This window comes from Colias philodice, chromosome 26, assembly GCF_061535455.1.
Source record: "Colias philodice isolate Cphi_HAF_F1 chromosome 26, ilColPhil1 Martin Lab GWU primary, whole genome shotgun sequence".
Taxonomy (NCBI): domain Eukaryota; kingdom Metazoa; phylum Arthropoda; class Insecta; order Lepidoptera; family Pieridae; genus Colias; species Colias philodice.
Window position 1 is genome coordinate 5,010,653 of NC_143111.1, and position 23,490 is coordinate 5,034,142.

Consider the following 23,490-nt stretch of genomic DNA (forward strand, 5'->3'; position numbering starts at 1 on the left):
CTTAAGTCCGTAAGCGAATCATCGTAGTAGTCGAAACTTTTACTCGCCAACTTTGCTTTAACAGATGATTTTATTTCGTTTCCAACAGGTGGTAAATACTCTAATGGTGGGTTCGTACTGCTTGGAGCAAATGGCTGAGGACACTTGGGATCCTTTGAACCAGGATAACAGGAACTGGGAGTTGTTGTTGGTGTTGGAGTGGTAGGTTTGGGACAGCGTGGGTCGCTGCTGCCTGGGAAGCAACGTGGTGGTTCAGGAGTGGTAGGTTTGGGACAGCGTGGGTCGTTGCTGCCTGGGAAGCAACGTGGTGGTTCAGGAGTGGTAGGTTTGGGACAGCGTGGGTCGCTGCTGCCTGGGAAGCAACGTGGTGGTTCAGGAGTGGTAGGTTTGGGACAGCGTGGGTCGCTGCTGCCTGGGAAGCAACGTGGTGGTTCAGGAGTAGTAGGTTTGGGACAGCGTGGGTCGCTGCTGCCTGGGAAACAGCGTGGTGGTTCAGGAGTGGTAGGTTTGGGACAGCGTGGGTCGCTGCTGCCTGGGAAGCAACGTGGTGGTTCAGGAGTGGTAGGTTTGGGACAGCGCGAGTCGCTGCTGCCTGGGAAACAGCGTGGTGGTTCAGGAGTGGTAGGTTTGGGACAGCGCGGGTCGCTGCTGCCTGGGAAACAGCGTGGTGGTTCAGGAGTGGTAGGTTTAGGACAGCGCGGGTCGCTGCTGCCTGGGAAGCAACGTGGTGGTTCAGGAGTGGTAGGTTTAGGACAGCGCGGGTCGGTACTGCCGGGGTAGCAACGTGGTGGTTCAGGAGTGGTAGGTTTGGGACAACGCGGGTCGCTGCTGCCTGGATAGCAGCGTGGTGGTGCAGGTGTAGTAGGTTTAGGACAAAGCGGATCTGTGCTGCCGGGGTAGCACTTTGGTTGTGCTGCTGTAGTAGGTGGCAGATATGTTGCTGGTGTCAACGTTGAGGGCCTAGGTGGTTGTGGACATTTGGGATCAGGCGATCCTGGGTAACAGACGGGTTTTTGTGTTGTTGGTTTTGGACAACGTGGATCGTCGCTTCCTGGATAACACCTTGGTGGTGCGGGAGTAGAAGGTTGCGGACAACGAGGATCTGTGCTACCTGGGAAACATCTAGGTGGTTCAGGGGTGGTAGGTTTTGGACAGCGTGGGTCACTGCTGCCAGGGAAGCAACGTGGTGGTGCGGGAGTTGTAGGTTTGGGACAGCGAGGATCTGTGCTACCTGGGAAACACCGTGGTGGTTCAGGAGTGGTAGGTTTGGGACAACGTGGGTCACTGCTGCCGGGGTAGCAACGTGGTGGTTCGGGAGTGGTAGGTTGCGGGCAGCGTGGGTCACTGCTTCCTGGGAAACACCTTGGTGGTGCAGGAGTAGTAGGTTTGGGACAGCGAGGGTCTGTGCTACCTGGGAAGCACCGTGGTGGTTCAGGAGTGGTGGGTTTGGGACAACGTGGGTCGCTGCTGCCGGGGAAGCACCGTGGTGGTTCAGGAGTGGTAGGTTGCGGGCAACGTGGGTCACTGCTTCCTGGGAAACACCTTGGTGGTGCAGGAGTAGTAGGTTTGGGACAGCGAGGGTCTGTGCTACCTGGGAAGCACCGTGGTGGTTCAGGAGTGGTAGGTTTGGGACAGCGAGGATCTGTGCTACCTGGGAAGCAACGTGGTGGTTCAGGAGTGGTAGGCTTAGGACAACGTGGATCTGTGCTGCCGGGGTAGCACTTTGGTTGTGCTGCTGTAGTAGGTGGCAGATATGTAGCTGGTGTCAACGTTGATGGCCTAGGTGGTTGTGGACATTTGGGATCAGGCGATCCTGGGTAACAAACGGGTTTTTGTGTTGTTGGTTTTGGACAACGTGGATCGTCGCTTCCTGGATAACACCTTGGTGGTGCAGGGGTGGTAGGTTTGGGACAGCGTGGATCACTGCTGCCGGGGAAGCAACGTGGTGGTTCAGGAGTGGTAGGTTTGGGACAACGTGGGTCACTGCTTCCTGGGAAACACCTTGGTGGCGCAGGAGTAGTAGGTTTGGGACAACGCGGGTCGCTGCTTCCGGGGAAGCAACGTGGTGGTTCAGGAGTGGTAGGTTTGGGACAACGTGGGTCGCTGCTGCCGGGGAAGCAACGTGGAGGTGCGGGAGTAGTAGGTTGCGGGCAACGAGGATCTGTGCTACCTGGGAAACATCTAGGTGGTGCTGGTGTGGTAGGTTGTGGGCAGCGTGGGTCGCTGCTTCCTGGGAAACACCTTGGTGGTGCAGGAGTAGTAGGTTTGGGACAGCGAGGATCTGTGCTACCTGGGAAGCACCGTGGTGGTTCAGGAGTGGTAGGCTTGGGGCAACGTGGGTCTGTGCTGCCGGGGTAGCACTTTGGTTGTGCTGCTGTAGTAGGTGGCAGATATGTTGCTGGTGTCAACGTTGATGGCCTAGGTGGTTGTGGACATTTGGGATCAGGTGATCCTGGGTAACAAACGGGTTTTTGTGTTGTTGGTTTTGGACAACGTGGATCGTCGCTTCCTGGATAACACCTTGGTGGTGCAGGAGTGGTAGGTTTGGGACAGCGCGGATCGCTGCTGCCGGGGAAGCAACGTGGTGGTTCAGGAGTGGTAGGTTTGGGACAACGCGGGTCACTGCTGCCTGGGAAACACCTTGGTGGTGCAGGAGTGGTAGGTTTGGGACAGCGCGGATCGCTGCTGCCGGGGAAGCAACGTGGTGGTTCAGGAGTGGTAGGTTTGGGACAACGCGGGTCACTGCTGCCTGGGAAACACCTTGGTGGCGCAGGAGTAGTAGGTTTGGGACAACGCGGGTCGCTGCTGCCGGGGAAGCAACGTGGTGGTTCAGGAGTGGTAGGTTTGGGACAACGTGGGTCGCTGCTGCCGGGGTAGCAACGTGGTGGTTCAGGAGTGGTAGGTTTGGGACAACGCGGGTCGCTGCTGCCGGGGAAGCAACGTGGTGGTTCAGGAGTGGTAGGTTTGGGACAACGCGGGTCACTGCTGCCTGGGAAACACCTTGGTGGCGCAGGAGTAGTAGGTTTGGGACAACGCGGGTCGCTGCTGCCGGGGAAGCAACGTGGTGGTTCGGGAGTGGTAGGTTGCGGACAACGTGGATCTGTGCTGCCGGGGTAGCACTTTGTTTGTGCTACTGTAGTAGGTGGCAGATATGTTGCTGGTGTCAACGTTGATGGCCTAGGTGGTTGTGGACATTTGGGATCAGGTGATCCTGGGTAACAACTGGGTTTTTGTGTTGTTGGTTTTGGACAACGTGGATCGTCGCTTCCTGGATAACACCTTGGTGGTGCAGGAGTGGTAGGTTTGGGACAACGCGGGTCGTTGCTGCCGGGGAAACAACGTGGAGGTGCGGGAGTGGTAGGTGCAGGAGTAGTAGGTTGCGGACAACGAGGATCTGTGCTACCTGGGAAACATCTAGGTGCTGCTGGTGTGGTAGGTTGCGGGCAGCGTGGGTCACTGCTTCCTTGGAAACACTTTGGTGGTGCAGGAGTAGTAGGTTTAGGACATCGAGGATCTGTGCTACCTGGGAAGCAACGTGGTGGTTCAGGAGTGGTAGGTTTGGGACAACGTGGGTCGCTGCTACCTGGATAGCAGCGTGGTGGTGCAGGAGTAGTAGGTTTAGGACAACGTGGATCTGTGCTGCCGGGGTAGCACTTTGGTTGTGCTGCTGTAGTAGGTGGCAGATATGTTGCTGGTGTCAACGTTGATGGCCTAGGTGGTTGTGGACATTTGGGATCAGGCGATCCTGGGTAACAAACGGGTTTTTGTGTTGTTGGTTTTGGACAATGGGGATCGGCGCTTCCCGGATAACACCTTGGTGGTGCAGGAGTGGTAGGTTTGGGACAACGAGGATCTGTGCTACCTGGGAAACATCTAGGTGGTGCTGGTGTGGTAGGTTGGGGGCAGCGTGGGTCACTGCTTCCTGGGAAACACCTTGGTGGTGCAGGAGTAGTAGGTTTGGGACAGCGAGGATCTGTGCTACCTGGGAAGCAACGTGGTGGTTCAGGAGTGGTAGGCTTGGGACAACGTGGGTCGCTGCTGCCTGGATAGCAGCTTGGAGGTGCAGGGGTAGTAGGTTTGGGACAACGCGGGTCGCTGCTGCCGGGGAAACAACGTGGTGGTTCAGGAGTAGTAGGTTTGGGACAACGCGGGTCGTTGCTGCCGGGGAAGCAACGTGGTGGTTCAGGAGTGGTAGGTACGGGAGTGGTAGGTGCGGGAGTGGTAGGTACGGGAGTGGTAGGTGCGGGAGTGGTAGGTTGCGGACAACGAGGATCTGTGCTACCTGGGAAACATCTAGGTGGTGCTGGTGTGGTAGGTTGCGGGCAGCGTGGGTCGCTGCTTCCTGGGAAACACCTTGGTGGTGCAGGAGTAGTAGGTTTGGGACAGCGAGGATCTGTGCTACCTGGGAAGCAACGTGGTGGTTCAGGAGTGGTAGGTTTGGGACAGCGTGGGTCACTGCTGCCTGGATAGCATCGTGGTGGTGCAGGAGAAGTAGGTTTAGGACAACGTGGATCTGTGCTGCCGGGGTAGCACTTTGGTTGTGCTGCTGTAGTAGGTGGCAGATATGTTGCTGGTGTCAACGTTGATGGCCTAGGTGGTTGTGGACATTTGGGATCAGGCGATCCTGGGTAACAAACGGGTTTTTGTGTTGTTGGTTTTGGACAACGTGGATCGTCGCTTCCTGGATAACACCTTGGTGGTGCAGGAGTGGTAGGTTTGGGACAACGCGGGTCGCTGCTGCCGGGGAAGCAACGTGGAGGTGCGGGAGTTGTAGGTTTCGGACAACGAGGATCGGTGCTACCTGGGAAGCACCGTGGTGGTTCAGGAGTGGTAGGTTTTGGACAGCGCGGGTCGCTGCTGCCTGGGTAGCACCGTGGTGGTTCGGGAGTGGTGGGTTGCGGGCAGCGTGGGTCACTGCTTCCTGGGAAACACCTTGGTGGTGCAGGAGTGGTAGGTTTGGGACAACGTGGGTCGCTGCTGCCGGGGAAGCAACGTGGTGGTTCAGGAGTGGTAGGCTTGGGACAACGTGGGTCGCTGCTGCCTGGGTAGCACCGTGGTGGTTCGGGAGTGGTGGGTTGCGGGCAGCGTGGGTCACTGCTTCCTGGGAAACACCTTGGTGGTGCAGGAGTGGTAGGTTTGGGACAACGTGGGTCGCTGCTGCCGGGGAAGCAACGTGGTGGTTCAGGAGTGGTAGGTTTGGGACAACGCGGGTCACTGCTGCCGAGGAAGCAACGTGGTGGTTCAGGAGTGGTAGGTTTGGGACAACGTGGGTCACTGCTGCCGGGGAAGCAACGTGGTGGTTCAGGAGTGGTAGGTTTCGGACAGCGCGGGTCGCTACTGCCTGGGAAGCAACGTGGTGGTGCAGGAGTTGTAGGTGCAGGAGTTGTAGGTGCAGGGGTGGTAGGTTGTGGACAACGAGGATCACTGCTTCCTGGGAAACATCTTGGTGCTTCTGGTGTTGTCGGCGGTAAATATGTGGCTGGCGTCAAGGTTGATGGCCTTTGAGGCTGTGGGCATTTAGGATCAGGTGAACCTGGATAACACACTGGTTCTGGTGTGGTAGGTCTTGGGCAGCGAAGGTCAGTACTGCCAGGGAAACATCTTGGTGCTTCTGGTGTAGTCGGTCTAGGGCATCGTGGGTCCGTACTACCAGGGAAACACCTTGGAGCTTCTGGTGTGGTCGGTCTTGGGCATCGTGGGTCAGTGCTGCCAGGGAAACATCTTGGAGGCTCCGGCGTGGTTGGTCTTGGACAACGTGGGTCCGTGCTGCCAGGGAAACACCTTGGAGCTTCTGGTGTGGTCGGTCTTGGACAACGTGGGTCAGTGCTGCCAGGGAAACATCTTGGAGGCTCCGGCGTGGTTGGTCTTGGACAACGTGGGTCTGTACTGCCAGGGAAACACCTTGGAGCTTCTGGTGTGGTCGGTCTTGGACAACGTGGGTCAGTGCTGCCAGGGAAACATCTTGGAGGCTCCGGCGTGGTTGGTCTTGGACAACGTGGGTCCGTGCTGCCAGGGAAACACCTTGGAGCTTCTGGTGTGGTCGGTCTTGGACAACGTGGATCCGTGCTTCCAGGGAAACACCTTGGAGGCTCTGGTGTCGTCGGTCTAGGGCATCGTTGGTCAGTGCTGCCAGGGAAACATCTTGGTGGCTCCGGCGTGGTTGGTCTTGGACAACGTGGGTCCGTGCTTCCAGGGAAACACCTTGGTGGCACAGGTGTGGTCGGTCTTGGGCAACGTGGGTCCGTGCTGCCAGGGAAACATCTTGGAGGCTCCGGCGTGGTTGGTCTTGGACAACGTGGGTCCGTGCTTCCAGGGAAACACCTTGGTGGCTCAGGTGTGGTCGGTCTTGGGCAACGTGGGTCCGTGCTGCCAGGGAAACATCTTGGAGGCTCTGGCGTGGTTGGACTTGGACAACGTGGGTCCGTGCTGCCAGGGAAACACCTTGGAGGCTCTGGTGTCGTCGGTCTAGGGCATCGTGGGTCAGTGCTGCCAGGGAAACACCTTGGAGGCTCCGGCGTGGTTGGTCTTGGGCAACGTGGATCGTCACTTCCCGGTCCACAAATTATCTGTGGAGGTGCCGTCTGACATTGTGGGTCAGGGGAACCTGGATAACATTTTACTTGTGGTCTAATTGTGGTCGTTATTTGAGTGGGTGTTCCATCACATTTAGCATCACATTCACTGGTACATAACTGAAAATAAAATAGAATAGAAATTATTTATCCATGATAGTAAGCGAATTCATGAAAAATATACTTTCGTTTTAACTCTTTATAAATAAAAACAATAACAACAACAACATACTAAAAATAAAAACAATAACATACTAAAGTTTCATGGTAGTAAATAAACATGACACGAATTTTCAAATTGTTGTTAAATGATAAAATAAATTTGTGCTAATTAAAAAGAATGCTCATTGATTTTTATTACTTATTTAATTTTTCTTTACTATTTTCTATTAAAGCAAAGCAATAATTTTTTCTTCTATTAGTATAAAGTGAATATAATTACCTCAACATTACATGTCAAATAAACTTGGTCAGTCTCAGGGAATCGAAAAGCGCTCACTTTGCTATATGTTATCAATGTGGCTCCACTCTTACCGGTGTTTGTTGTTTTTTGCCACAAATCAATCAACTTCTTCTTCCTGAAAACATATTGTATTTGTAATGTAGTTATTTTATTTGTTTTTTATTATTTATTAATTTTTATAGTTTATAATTGTAGTTATTACACCTGGCGAAATAGTTACAGTACTTTTGGGTACCTACAAATTAATATTTAAAATAGGATAAGGTTTGAAAGATTTTCGTTATATTTATATCAGTGTTGTCATAACAAAGGAAACCAATGATACTTAAATGCTCAGACAATTTCATTGCAGTATCGCAATGCAGTAATTTTCATTGTTATAGAAGTAAGCCGTATTATTTATTTTGGAAACAAAATTTAAGGAATACCTTTTCACGGAATTTCATATTTTTCATGCATTATTAACTTGTTAAGTCTTTTGTGATAATGTTTTACAAATATACATGTATTTGATGTTTTTTATATACATACTTTGGACATCCTTCCTTATCCGTGAGCTGTATTTTGCTCGTTTTCGGGCTATCATAGTCTTCGTTATCATACGCCCAACAATCGTGAACCTTCAAGCTAAATTGATTCCTGACGTCTTTCAAGTAAATAAGGATGGTCAAATATTCTCCAATTTTGATTGACTTTTCCAAAGGAGTTGTCTGGAAAAATATTGAAAATAGTTAATTACGTTATTTTAAAGATAAATTAATTTAATTATTTTCAAATATTTATAAACTCCATTATGTTATGCAAAATAATAATTATAAATATCAAATTGACTAACAATTAATAATATATCGCCGAACAATCGATGACTTTTCAATTATTTGATAAACTACTACTGCTTTTAATAGTAGTTCAATATGAATTGGTTCTAATCTGGTCGAAAGACAGACACGTGTTACTTTTAGCTAGCTGCTACTATATACTATATAGGTCTACCAGAATCTGATGGCATATTTATATTTAAGAAATAAAAGATTTTTATGTGGCAACTTATTTGACAACTATCAAATTGGATGTCAAATTATTTGTCTTTTTTGCAGTTGATGAATAATTTTTAGGATTTTGTCTAAAAAATCTTCGAAAATGTCGAAAAAGCCGCTGCGATCACAAGCAAGAGGTGTTGTTTATAATGTGTATAGAAAAACATTCGATGAAGAAGGGTCAAACACATCACAATTTTCAATTTTGAAGATTTTATTGGTAAATTGGACTTACCCGTTTTGATACTATAAATTAAAAAATATTATATGTAGGTAACTATAATATTGTTTGTTGATTAGAATATAATTTTATGAAAACTTATTACAGGAGTTTCTAATACGGCTATTCGTCAAGTCCAAGCTGTCCAAGTCAATTTCATAATGTGTGTCTGTTAATACTTACGAAAATAAACATAATTTTATTTTATTTTTATTTTATTTTATGAAAAATTATGAGCAGTTTTATCTACATTATCATTATATCGATATTTTCACATGGCATACTGGTAATGAATATACAAATATAGGTATGTGTAAATAATAATATGTATTACCTGTATAAAAGTAATTTGTATAATTGTATATTATACATGTAAGTATGTACCTACATAATATTAAGTGGATATCTCATTATTAAGTACAGTATTGTCCACTTATGTAATGTGAGTAATGATATTGAGGACAAAATAAAAAATAAGCAGTATCAAGATCGTTCAGTCCATTTTCCCTAGGGTTGCACACTCAAAATTTTGATTTCCCTAATTGCCATCAGATTCTGGTTTACCTATATACTTTAATATCCACTCCATTTAAGATTTTACTCTTTTCTCTTGAAATAATTTCATCAACTTACATTAGGGAAGACTCCTTTCTGTATGTCCATCCAGCACTCCAATCCTCCAGCTGGTCCCTGAACTGCGACAACATCCAACATATCAACCATAAAAGGTTTCAGTTTCAATACATGCGATTGCTCCTTTTTCACTACTCCAGTGCTCACTTCGAGATATGTGCTCGCGCATGATACCTGTTAAGGAAAAACAGTATGAACAAATGCGTTTAATCAAGATATTTGGTGACCAAGAAGAATACAATTTACAAAAGAAAACTTTATAAAAATACACTGTCATATTTTTATGTTTTTATTTTTGTATATTTTATTGCCTAAGACCGTATTAAAGAGTAAATTAATATTTAATAAATAAAGTACAATGCTTGTCATGGTTCTCATTTTTAAATTTTGTTTGTGGGGACAAAAATGTTGTCTAAAAACATTGAGATAATATTAATATGGAGACGACACCGCCTACATCACTTATGTTCCACTCAACATACGTCATGTGACGTATGTTGAGCGGTATTTTTTAATGGTTTTAAAGTGAAACGCATCAAACATGCCTTCGTGTGTGTTACGATATTGCACAAATAATACAAATAATACGGAAAAGTACAAAGGAATAACTTTCATCGTTAAGTACCTAACTAGATAATAATTTTTAAAACTTAGTTAGAGCAAAAAAATGGCGCACAGATTTTGTTCGTGGTGTCTCCTCCATACGTAGTAATATTATCTCAATGTCTAAAAAGGCGAAACTATGTAATATTCGAAGTCACAATATGGTACATTTAGTTTCAACTTTAAAATTCTAAACAGCCATGCGTAGTATTAGAATAAATGACTGACCTTCCTCGCAAAATCATTAGGGCCCTGGATGAAGTCGTCAGTTTGGAAGACGAGGACATTATCGACAGTGCCACATGCATTGCAGAGAGGTCTGGTTCCACAGCCATTCAACGGTACTCTGAATGAGTACCGGGACTGGCTGCCTCCGATGGAGACGTACCTGGGAAACGAATATTGTTCAGGAATATGTAATGTTTGATTGGTGTAATGTGTAGAAATAATTGTCTTGGAATTCCAAGACACACACGCAGAACATTTTGTCATAGATTTATACAAGTAATTAGCCATATCATTGTCTAGTATTAGAATATTTTTTTTAGTAGTTAGTATAACCGAATATTTGCAAGCATATTTACGTGTTAAAGACTTAATATTTGATTAACCAGCAGATAAATATTTACAAAATATTTACAATCATTAACATATAAATTATATTGAATTTGATATTTTAGTTTTGTAGCATTCAAAATCAAAAGTGATTGAATTTTTTCTATTAAAAAAAAATAAAATATATAATTTCCTCAAATTTTCGATTAAATTTACCAGTCAAATCATACTGAGGTTGAATACTATACATTACATGCTGATGCACCTATTATGCCTATAGTATAGATAAAAAGATTATATAATCTACACACTGTTTTAGCTCTAAAAAACAAACAATCGACTTACTTGCACTTCGGGTCATTCAAGTAACCCTTACTGTAAATAATACCGTCGAAGACATCGCTGAATTCAACAGTAACGTCGATGAAATCCGCCGAGCATTGCACATCAATATCTGGAGAGAGGGGCGAGTCAGCAGCTCGGGATCCTCTCACGAAGTTTACGCCGCTCTCATCGCTGGACTCGAAGGAGTAGAATGGGGAGAGGGCATTGTCTCCAGCAAGCTCTAGGTTCAGCTCGGCTGCTGTGAGTGTGTTCTCATCTGAAACAGCTGTAGCGAGCGACAGCTACAGCCAAACATCTTGTATAAGATAATTGTGAATAAATATTATCAATAAAATAAATGACTAATCAGTGCCTCTTTTTTTTTATTTAACTCCTATTAGTTATGTAGCATGGAATTTAATTTATAAATATGTGAAAAGATATAGAGATTCATGATCATTTTCTGACATTTATGGTGCTTCTTGTTCGAAATTCCCGTCAATATCTTCTATCATTTCGATACTAATTATCCCACAATTTATGGCAAAATTTCGTAAAATAATAATGATTTAATACTCTTGCACATCTGTATTTCTAAATCCATTTAAAATTTAAATCCTAGATGATCGTAAGTTTGCAACAATAGGCGCTTGCGTCATATGGTATAGGACTGACCTTTGACTGCACGAGCTTTTATGATGAAATAGTGTCGATTACAGTTAGTATTTAAAAGGGAAATATTGATTACACTACGATAGTCATAATAATTTTGTGTTGACTAATTTAGATATACGTGAAGCATTAAAATAAATGGAGTAAACGCGGCGACTCTTTAATATATATTTTTTTAATACAATTCGTTGTATTTTTCGCTATCAAAGCCTTATAACTACATCTCGTAAAATTCAATATTTACGTACTGATGCTCCAACTTCGGCTACGTTTAAATGAAAATGATTATTACCAATTTAACCCTGGATATTAATTCAAATAAGAACTATTATTAGATGTTCTACAGCTAATATCAGCTCGTTCATCTGTTTTAACATGCAATTATTCAAATTTCAAATATGCCTTTAAATGTTACGCGAAAAGTCAAGCATGTGCTACCTCTATAATTTTATCAATAACCCATTATTATATAGTATATTATATAGTGTTAATGTTCGTGAAGAATTAATCTCACCTGCACGAGTGCAATCAGTGTCGCTATACGCATGACAGCCGCTTCATGGGGACCTGAAACAATATAATATTGATATTTAATACATTTTAATAGTAAAAAATATATAAATATTGTTATTAATATGTAAGGACTTTGATAAGTTGTACCCAATGGAATAAAATACCTAGGGGATAAAATAATGTAAAATAATGGAAAAAATATTTATGTAATACACGCATACAAACATACTATGCGTGTATTATAACATAAATATTTTTAAAATACATCTTTTTAAGGCAACGGCAAATTTTACCTCAAATATTATTCGTTCATGATAATCCAATTATATTACCTAGAGTTGTTTCATTCAAAAATCAGTCAATAAATAAAATAAAAGCAGACAGTCGACTGTATAACACATTTTATTCATGCTTAATCCAAGGTGACGTTGTATTGTAAAAACCTACATCATGAACGTAAAAGCGACAATTTTTACAATCCATAACGTATTTAATCAATCTGAAGAAGCGTGAAATGTTAAAATTAAACACTGACAGGTCACGTTGTTCTTAATTGTGCTTAGAGATTTCGTGAGGTCAGAACTTTGAACTCAGCGGTTTCCGTGTAAACAAATTGAAATCTATGGTATCTTTATTTCCTTGTTTTAATTACTGAAAGATCAACACACGGTTTAAGGTGATGTTATTTTGTAATGTCAATAAATTTATAATTGATATTATTATACGTAGGTACATAATATTTTAAGTAAATGCAAGTACATACAAAATAAACTTATGCTCTATATATTTTGGACATTGATATATCATTTGTATTACTTATCCAATAGGTACTGTTTTAATTTTAGAGCTAGCCTTCATATAACTATAATTAAACTCCAATAAGTAATTCGCTAAACGACGCGTAATAACTATTTGTTAACAAGTAACTCCCAATCTGTACATGGCAATTTAATCTAAAATGCCATATGTTGTATTATGTATCAGCGTAATATTAATAACATTCTCAAAGGTTAGCATCAACGTAATTCAATGGTTTACAAATGGTTTACAAAAGTTCAAGGGACGCAGTAATGCACACGTCATATTTTGTTTTTATTATGACTTAAGCGCGTCACACACGGTGAAGATACTATAATATTTTATCTTAAGATACTGTTATATTTTATATTACAGTATCTTAACGCTTCCGGTATCAGCGTTCGGACCATCATTTTTCTTTTTGTCATTGCGTACCACCCACCCCTGTAGAACCGCCATCCTGTTACAAATGACGCGAAATTTTGTGGGTCATTTGTAACAGGATGGCGGTTCTACAGGAGTCTTAGTACGCAATGACAAAAAGAAAAATGATGGTCCGAACGCTGATACCGGATGCGTTAAGATACTGTAATATAAAATATAACAGTATCTTAAGATAAAATCTTCACCGTGTGTGACGCGCTTAATACGTGGAATGTTAAATAAAATGATGAGAGTATTGTTTGAATATTATATTGTAACTAGCAGTCCGCCCCGGCTTCGCCCGTGGTACATATTTACGTTTTCTCTACGTAAGAACCATCCTCGTACTTCAAGGAATATAATAAAAAAAGAATTAACGAAATCGGTTCAGCCGTTCTCAAGTTATGCGCTTACCAACACATTTTGGGATTCATTTTTATATTATAGAAGTCACGTCGTTATTTATGTAGAGCTTTTTTATAGCTCTATGTATAGTATTATATTATGTGGTTTTGTGTTTATTTGCGTGATTCAAAGAGGAACAGATAAAACATAATAAAGTTAATTATTCTTTCTATTTGTACTTGCATGAAAAAATTTGTTTTTAAGTAGATGATGAGAAATATTTTGAAATGAAAATATAGATACCTATTTACATTAAAATTGTATGACTATGACTAAATTGTCGAATAGTATTGAATTTTCTTTAGATCTATAAGGTTTGCATCGTAATTTACATTATTTATTAATAAATATATACATCTCCAAGGTCGCTTACACTTAATACGTTTTTAAATACATTTCACAAAGCTTTGACAAAAAAAACCGCTCGTAAATTTCGCATTAAGTATTTTCGTAATATAGCTATAGGTGTCAAATTGTCATGCGACATTGACCACACCAAAAATAGTAATACCTAAGTAATATATTCTTCAATGAAATCGAAATTTATGCGTGAATCCACAAAGGGTTTATGGAATAACTGAATATTATCTGTGCCATGGTCAATATGACATAACATACGGTGACCATGCGTTTTTATATTCCCGTATTTAATCGTAATTATTGTCATGACAAAAAGTGAATTATGGATTGCTTTTGAAGATTTATTTGTAATGTTGATTTGTTCAATGGAATTTAAATATAAATATATTTATTTTGCAGCTGCACGTCGATTGGGGATAATTTGTGTAAATCATCTGTACTTTAATATTTATTTTATTAAATCGATATCTCTGTTTTAATATTCATTTTTTTATGATTATGTACTAAGTGCGGTGTGCTCTAAAGAATATTTATTTATCATATTGATGTCTCTTTGAAAGTTATTTACGAGCAATTAATTAATAATAATTATTATTTACAAAGAACATAATATTATGTAGATTGTAGAGCCATTTAATAATTAGCCTTTTTAATAATTGAAATCTTTTATTTCGAAAAAAAAAATATTTATTAATAGGGTCCTATCGTCTTATTTCCTCTAAAATCTTTTTTTTTCATACTCTTTTAATACAACTTCAACTTCACACAAATTTATTATTAAGTATAAAACAAAACAACAAATATTATATTACTTCGATACTTTACTGATCTTCTTAGTACTAATTGATAAATAATTAACAATTGAAAACAAATAGTCCACGATAATAAAAACGTCCATACACCCAGTTCTCGGCTGGTCAGACTGGTATATAGGGCCCATTACATAAGAGCACGGTTCCCATCCGTTGTCAGGGGCAACGCTGACATATTAAACGATTACAATGAATGCTTACAAGATAAGCACCGCCTTATATGTTTATGTTCTTTAATCGATGAACTGTGACATTCTGTTCATACTTTTAGGGCAGGTGGTTACTGGTGGATTCGTTTTGGATTTTGTTGTATATGTAAACCAGTGTAGGAGGTGTTTTAGTTGTTTTCTTTGATTTGATTCTTTTTGAAGTGAAACTTCTTTATCGGGGTTGGAATAAAATTTAGTGTAACATTTTTTCGTTACGCGTGAGATTTTTCCGCTACGCGCCATCTTTTTCTTATCCCTACCACGCGTTATTCGACGTATTTCTGTAAAGTTGCATATAGTAAATTATTTTTTGAAAAATAAGGTCATAAAGAAGTTTCACTTCTTACGTGTGTACACTAGTACACGCACACATTTTTTGTTTATATTAATTTATGGATGTAAGTTACGGCCCTGCCTTCATACGAAACTGATGAATACGTCGTTCGCACGGGAATAGAATGTTGGTCCGATTTCCCTTAGTTAGCATCCAAGCTTACGTCTTATTTTTTTTTTAGATTAAAATGTATAAATTCATTCTTTGACTCCGGTCTGCATCGTGCAGACATGGGTGTAAAAGTCTCACTTTAGTCATTAAATGTAGTTTCTAAGTATATCTGTGTTTCTTTTGGGGCCTCCGGCTGCGGGAAATGTAATTGGCGCAGTCGGTAGGATCCTCAAAAAACGTGGCATAGATAGTAATCTTGCTATCGCTACGGAGCTGAGGATCCAGAATCTACGATTTCTGCGGCCTGGAGGCTATATCAAAACATCGATCCCAAAAAGTAATCAGATTTGGTAAGTACATAGAATAGTTCTGTACTTCTGTGTTGCTTCCTTTCACAGTTTATATTTTTAGTCCTAATTTCCTTTCCATGATTTTCCATCCGTGAAAGTCAAATTCCCGAGAGCACTACATTGAGTTAGGCTGCTCGTAGACTAGTTTTAAAAAATAGTAGAGATTTATTTTAAAATTAATTAGACTATCTATGTAGATTATAAAGTTATATAAGTACTGGTGAAGGTAGTGAATAGCCTAATTTCTTAATCAATGATAAATTGAATAAAATTACAATTAACTCGAATAGCATACTCAAAATTGAGTAGGTATTCAAAATCCATTAATAAATAATTTCAGGATCAAAGAGACAAAACGTACACTTCATATAAAAATTATTCTACAAGCTTTTATTCGCGGTTTATAGGAGGCCTTAGGTTCAAGAATTCAATATATATGCGGCCGATTTCAATTGAAAAAACGTTTAAAAATTGTGACAAATAAATTTTTCATTTCATTCAATTTAATTTAATCATTGGAATTTTTATACGGAGAATTAAATGCATCTTATTTACAGAATAAAAATAATTTTAATAATTAGTAAAAACTAAAAATAATAGAAAAGCAGCAAGTAATTCGAAACCCGTTAGAGGTTTACCTTTAACACAAAATTATTTGAAAATGCGTGAAATGAATATACACCAATTATATCCAACTGAGTACGGCCCTGACTTTTATTCCGAGAATTATTATTCGTATAGTGAATCGCCTTATCGGTATACATATGATCCGAACTTTACACACTATGTTTGTTAGCTTTACTGACTGTGAAGATTAGGATCGATCATATTACCGGTACATATTAATTTGGATTACAAAGATGCTATAAAATATGACAATTTCATTAAAGCTTTTTAAAAAAAAATCAGCATTCAATTTATATATTCAATTATTCAACTATTGTAGTTAATGATATAAAACATCCATCATAGTATTCTTTCTCAGATAGTAGAAAATCAATAGAAAATTAATTTCATATTAATTCAATTTTAAAAAAAATTAACTGACAATAACCATAAATACGTAAAATTAGCTCAATGTTAGATATGGAAACAGCTAGGAAGATGATTAAGAAATTAGGTAAGATTTATAATAAGAATCAAATATAAGAATTAAAAGATAGGGAATATTATAATATACTTAAGCCTGGATACTACTTTTCGAATAAGCAAATTGTAATAATTTTTAAATTTCCATTAGTTTCTACTAGTAGATATTCTTGATTTAATTCATTTAGTTATTTTTCCAAATAAGAATAGGCAGGCCCTCATCCCTTCCTATCCCTAAATAGCAACTAACAGTAACTTATTCTTGTACATAGAGGCTGAATGCCCGAAGTATAATATCTGGTATCTCTATAAATCGAAAAACAATCAAATTCAGACGAAGCCGGACTTTATTCAGGACTTCATTCAGATTCAGAATCAAACCTTAAATAGTTCCTGCGAGACGACAGTTATTTCACTCTCAAAAGAAACGACGCAAGAATTAGATGAACGACATTATATACTATCTTTACCACGCTCATCTAAAATCTCACTATAAAATGCAACAAGAGGACTTCGTGATACTCCAAGGTACATTCTTATTAACTATACCTACTGGATGTATGTTCGAGTCGGAGAATTTCAAGATCTATAATGTAAATGACAAAATTAAGGAACAGGCACTGAACTGAAGATAAGCGGTACAGACATCAAGGACATTAGAAATGAATATACAAGATACGCAATTCTTAACTCAGTTAATTTGGAAGATTTGCACAAAATCCAATAGCAAGTTTTAATGCAAACCCCTATCGCTATAGAAAAGGATCCTGTAATATGTCAAACCACTATCCCTATAGGTATACATAATTCTGGTTGGTGCAGTCTTAATTTTGGCCATTTGATACATGATGTGACGCAGATCGACACATACTTTATAGAAGACCACAGATGAGCAGATGAGCCCCAGCTTCCAGCAACATTTTTTCACAAAATTCAAAAATGGTCGCTGAACTTCGGCGGGAGGAGTTACGGCCCTGCCTTCATACGAAACTGATGAATACGTCGTTCGCACGGGAATAGAATGTTGGTCCGATTTCCCTTAGTTAGCATCCAAGCTTACGTCTTATTTTTTTTTTAGATTAAAATGTATAAATTCATTCTTTGACTCCGGTCTGCATCGTGCAGACATGGGTGTAAAAGTCTCACTTTAGTCATTAAATGTAGTTTCTAAGTATATCTGTGTTTCTTTTGGGGCCTCCGGCTGCGGGAAATGTAATTTGTACTCAAATATTATGTTTTTTATTGCTTCTTAGACATAAAGGGACACTTTTAGGTGTTGAAACATCACATTGTATTATTTTATAATTTTTTAAATATTTCAAGAATTCGTAGCACAGATACAAAGTCACTTCACCAATGTTTACAAGCTATGCCCATATATTACAGCATAGTATTACGTTGCTAAACAATCTATTAAAATTATACACACTATAATCGTGATATGTATTATGTATATTAATATAATAAATTAGACAGTAATTAAGTTGATAGAATGTGAATATAAATTACTATTATTACACCCTAGCTTTCTGTTTTTCTCACTTTCTTAAACATGATCATATTATTATAATATCTAGGAATAATTTTAGCAGGATTACGTAATATTTGAAATCAAAACTAGTTTTAGTAGTTTGAGTATCGAAACATAATATCTATAGAATTATTAATACATTCTTTACGTCTTCCATAGTAATAGAAAACAACACTATACGAGATTTTATAGTTAGAGCAAACATTTTCTATAGAATATTATGTTTCGTAACACACTTATTTATCTGAACAATTTCTGATTATACCTATATTATGAACTCTGAATAAAATTTCCCCGTCATAATTCTCACTTACTGGACAATTCCAACAAAATGATTTATAACTTGCCGGCACTTGAAAGGGACATTAACCCATAGAAAATTGTTAATAACACTATTGCTATTCAAAGTGAATCGTTTTACATAGATGCGTTTCTTTGTATGTAAAATTATACAAAAGATTTGTAAAATGGCATGCCGATAAACTTCAATAATGACTTAATTTTATTTCAACAATAATATGGAATTTCTTACTTGAGAAACACGGCTTGTTAATTCTTATTTGTATTTAAAAGCTCAGTAGTAAAGCTTCGTCGTTTTTGCTACGAAATTTCGTAGACAACTGTTACAGATTCTTAAATAGTGAGAATCATAGTTTGTTTTAGGTACTATTTCAATATTTTTATTTTTATTTTAATAAGTCGCATAATCAAATTATTATAATCACACGTCATTCAACATCCGGGCGTGAATGCAAATCTATATTTTTCAAAAATATGTATTAATATTTATCATGGAAAAATCCAATGAAAAGCGAATTCAGGTTTCTCATTTTTCCTGTTACCGTTTCTGCAATCTAAGGTTGATGAGATTGCAGAAACTATATAATATATATAACTATATAGAACTAGCTGTGCCCTGCGGTTTTACCCGCATTGCTCAGCTCCTACTGTTCTTAGCGTGATTAGGAAAGTCGTACAGCCGTATAGCCTACAGCCTTCCTAGATGAATGTACTATCTCACTGAGAAATGATTTATCAAACCGGAATCGTAGTTCCAAATATTAGCGCGTTCAAGCAAACAAACAAACCAATAAACTCTTCAGCTATATAATATTATAGATTGTACAAAACGATGTCGTAAATAGTTATCTATATTGCAGAATAGCATCGAGAAAAACCCATATTTACTGTCTCTGAGTTTTGAGGTATTGTGCAATATTAAGGGCTATGAAATTCGTAAACAAGAACTTGTACCCTTGACATAACTGTTATTCGAATGCACGCTATATAGTAAAACATAGTTGTTTTCGTTGCATCTAATTACATATGTAATCATTTCGTAATTCCCTCGCGAATATTTTAGGAGGTCGTGACCTATACGTACGTTATGTTAACATTAGTTGACTTAATATATTATTTAAAGAATGGCCTAGCATTTATAATATTACATACTGTACTTCCAATTGGCCTTGATCAACACGTTGACATAATTTCATATTTGTTTTACTGTTAAATGTGCACTTAATATTTGAAGATGCGTCTTGAAAATTAAAATGAAATATACATTTTTTATCAATATTGTTTTTTTTAATACGTTATGAAAATTAATCCAAGACAATATAATTAAAGATGAATAATATGTAGCTTAGTTAAATAATGCAAATTTTACAGTAGGATCTCGTTTTAACTAAAATAACCAGCTTTATATAATCAACTAAATTTACTATATTTTATTAAAGCGATCCTCTTCCATATAAGGCATTGATATTGATGCTTAACTAATTTAGTTATATATTACTTCCTTATAGTTATTTGCGTTGAACGATGGGTCATTATATTTTTAGTATAAAAACCAGGTAGTAACATATTAACCCAATAATATAGAGACCTACTCGTTTTTATATTGAAGTTAAAATATTCTGATAGTTTAGTTTTATAATAAATAGTGGTGCAATCGTGGAATGTTAAATTTTATAAGCTTCCTGGTTTTTTAAGGATAGATTTATGACAAACAATTCAAAACAATAGATTATTATTTTTAGAAATAGGATTTTTTCACACCTGTTTGTTCAAATTTACATAACCAATAACTGAAACATTTTATTAAGTGAAACTTCTTTAGGCGCGTTGAGAGTAAATTTTCGCGAAGTAAAAGGTCGCGTTATGACAATACCGTCACGTCGTAGATTAAGGCGACGATTTTGGCATCTTTGAATCTTGCCAAAGAAATTTCGCTTCTTACACGTGTCCTCAGCATACACGCTCTTTTTTACATTAGGTCTGTATGCAGTAGCAATGTAGATTGTAGAGCTAAAGCGGTCGTCACTTAAACTTTTAAGTCATCTTGTCTAATGATTTAGGAACTATTTATGTAATTTGGTTCAATCATGTGAGTACAGTCTATTTGTAAAAAATATAAGACGGATTCTAATCTTATGGCGTGTCTATATACCTCGTTGAATAACCGAATGCAAGATAAAAAAAATTGAAAGTACTGTATTTTTATGGGTTTATTTATTCGATTCAAAACTTTATTGCATAGGCAATTTGTACTTTATCGTAGTAACATCTATAGTGAACTATTATAGTTATTACATAAGTCGAAACTGATGGGATGAGAACTTTCACTTGTCGACTATTACATTTACATATATGTCAACAAGTTACATGGCTTGAGTTCTAACATAATTGTGATTTAAATGTACTTATATGAATACAATGAATTAGAGAATTGTTATCGACTGTCATAAATATAACATTGATCTGTTTTTATCATTTGTTTCACCTAAACATTAAGAATGTAGCTCTATTTTTATTTCGAGTTAATCCTCAGAATAGCTGGTCGTTAAAAGGAATGAAATCTTAAAATAAATAAATAAGACCTTTTTTTACTGTGAATGATTTTATGAATAGAATCTTTATAATATTTGCTTATTGTTTAATTAATTAAGGCATATTAATTATAGAAATTATTTTTGGTACTTTAAAATGTAATTGCAGAAACCAAATCGATTTCTCTCTGTTATCAATTATTAATCAAAGTATGTAATCAATACGTAAGTTCCATTGCAATATAAATAGTAGGATATTATGAAAGGAATACTTAATCTCTCTAAATACCTTAACCTGCTATTCGAAGATATAACCTTTTATAGAATTGCAAACCCGTGCAACATATAAAGAGCATCTTAGTTGATGCGTTCTCTTATACTAGGTCTATAGATTAACATTTGAATATTAGGCACTAGCTTTTCGCTCGCGGCTTCTCCCGTATAGTTAAAGAAAAACCCGCATGGTTCTGGTTCCTGCGGGATTTCCGGGATAAAACCCATCCTATATCTTTCCTCAAGTTTCAAGTTGAGGAAATATATAGATATAGATATAGAGTAGTACCGAATTTCACCATAATCGATTCTGATTAAGGTGTGAAGAAGAAACATTCAAATATTTGTTCTCTGTCTGTATAGAGTTACTTTCGCATAGGTATACCTCTATAGGTAGGATAAGGATTAAGAATAAATTTAGTGAGAAAATTGTTTGGCATTCGAATAATATATTATTTCAGATGACATTCTACAAATGTGAGAGATTATGTCGGTTAGTTTGGATGATTGCATATCTTGCTCAATTACAGAAAAACGAATTAGTATTTTGATTAAATTTGAAGTTTGTAAGGTTTAATGTTTCTCTATACTTATTAGCTATTATTATCTGTTAGATATCATATGAAAATCATTACTCCTTGATCTAGACGTTTAGTACATTATAACAGGTGTTTTTGGTTTTATATTCAAGGAATTTATTGGCAAAGCACAACGCCTACATTATCCAATATAAGAGAATATATTTTTCATTGTTCTTATTCATATATAGTAAGTATTGTGACTTATGCAAACTATGTGAAGTAATAAGTTGATTTTCTTCTTTTCTTATGAATGGTCATAAATTATATCGATGTTCAAAGATTTGTAATTAGTTGCGATGTCGTAAATGTTTTGTTTTGTAACAATTCAGACCCTTTTTGTTTCTTACATATGTCAGTATTTATATTTATGTATATTTATAAATGTTATTTCTATTAGAAAGTTTTTGGACTCAAAATGTTCTAGCTATTAAAATTTGAAATATAGAGATACATAATTATATATTAGACAACAGAAAAAACAATAGTCAATAATATAAAAAAAATCTTAAATTCATATTCTGTATGAGTAAAGCCACAGGCAAATAGACACATAAAACAATAACTCTTATTACCGGCCCTGAAATATTCAAACATTCAAATAACCATAATGAAGCTTCGCAATCAAAGGTTAATGTTGTAAAATTGAATTTTCTCATGCGTTTAGATAAATTAGTGTTTTGTTTGATGTGAATATTACAAATAATATCGTGCATGTAAATGGCCTTTGGAGCGATTACGATTTGAGTTCGAAAGATATTATCTTGGGGTCACAGGTCATACACAATTTTTTTTTATTTTGGTTTAAGCTTTAACATTGTTTCGTATTTTTCTTTAGAATTTGGTTTAAACTGTATGTTCATTGTTTAGTGTTTATTAATCTTTAATGGTATTAATAATAGTTTAAATACTTAGAAGTTAGAATACACATAATTTATAAGCAAATTGCGTTTTAACGACGGTTTTAACAGATGATAAATAATTCTGATTAAATATTTGAAAACATCATTATTATGACACTGTATTAAATTATGTGGATTTATGAGGTAAATTAACATCGTGTTAAAATTATTTTTTTAAGAAATATTTTTCAACATCTTTTAACAACGAAGAACTTTAAACGATGTTATTTTTTACTTCAATACTAAAATAAACCTAGATAGGCATTAAAATCTATTACGTATGCAACATATAGATGTTTGGATAGCCAAATAGCAACCAATTTTCACACACCGTGAAAATATAAAATTATCTTCATTCCATTGCACATAGTATAGTAATAGTAACAATAAACAGTTAAGTAAACTTTAAGTTACAACATGCGCTCGCAGACTAAGTGGCATCGCTAAAATGTTTGACATTTGACTTATTAATATTTCACCGACTGTGCCTCACAAATTCAATAATTTTACAGTCGTGGTTTTGTAAATATCGCTTATTTTGGCGCGTGAGTTACGTTATAGGACATTGACAATGGCTTCGTCATGCAATACACATGTGATATATGAATTTTTGATGCCACTTTTGACTCGAATATTATTTGTAGTAAGTTATGTCTAATGTTGAAAATTAAATTTTGAGAGAGATAATCTTAATAGCACATAATTTATTGTTTAAAATGTGAGAGTCACTTCGTCACAATCGTCAACTGAGACTTTATTGATAAATGCTAATCTTCGTTGCAATAGACATTTCTTTCGGTTTTATCAAGCTTTGTGACAATCAATTATTATATTGTAATTTTTGTAGATTCAGGTTTTTGTTTTTGGGTTAAATAGCAAATTAAAATTACGT

The 23,490-nt window shown here is 37.9% G+C and overlaps 1 protein-coding gene across 5 annotated transcripts in view; it reads right to left on the reverse strand.

Moving 5' to 3' along the window:
- zye (zona pellucida domain-containing protein zye) overlaps positions 1–23,490 on the reverse strand; it is a 55,269-nt gene that overhangs the window by 849 nt on the left and 30,930 nt on the right. Inside the window, exons 2-9 of one of the 5 annotated variants that reach the window (XM_089711309.1) lie at positions 11,594–11,646; positions 10,429–10,709; positions 9,757–9,916; positions 8,926–9,099; positions 7,567–7,745; positions 7,015–7,150; positions 3,584–6,692; positions 2–2,749 (exon numbers count right to left, since the gene is read on the reverse strand). In XM_089711309.1, coding sequence (XP_089567435.1) covers positions 2–2,749; positions 3,584–6,692; positions 7,015–7,150; positions 7,567–7,745; positions 8,926–9,099; positions 9,757–9,916; positions 10,429–10,709; positions 11,594–11,626 — 6,820 coding nt within the window. In that variant the 5' untranslated portion in view covers positions 11,627–11,646. Of the gene's footprint in view, position 1; positions 6,693–7,014; positions 7,151–7,566; positions 7,746–8,925; positions 9,100–9,756; positions 9,917–10,428; positions 10,710–11,593; positions 11,647–23,490 lie in introns of all 5 variants that reach the window. The other 4 variants (XM_089711308.1, XM_089711307.1, XM_089711306.1 and 1 more) reach the window with 4 other exon arrangements.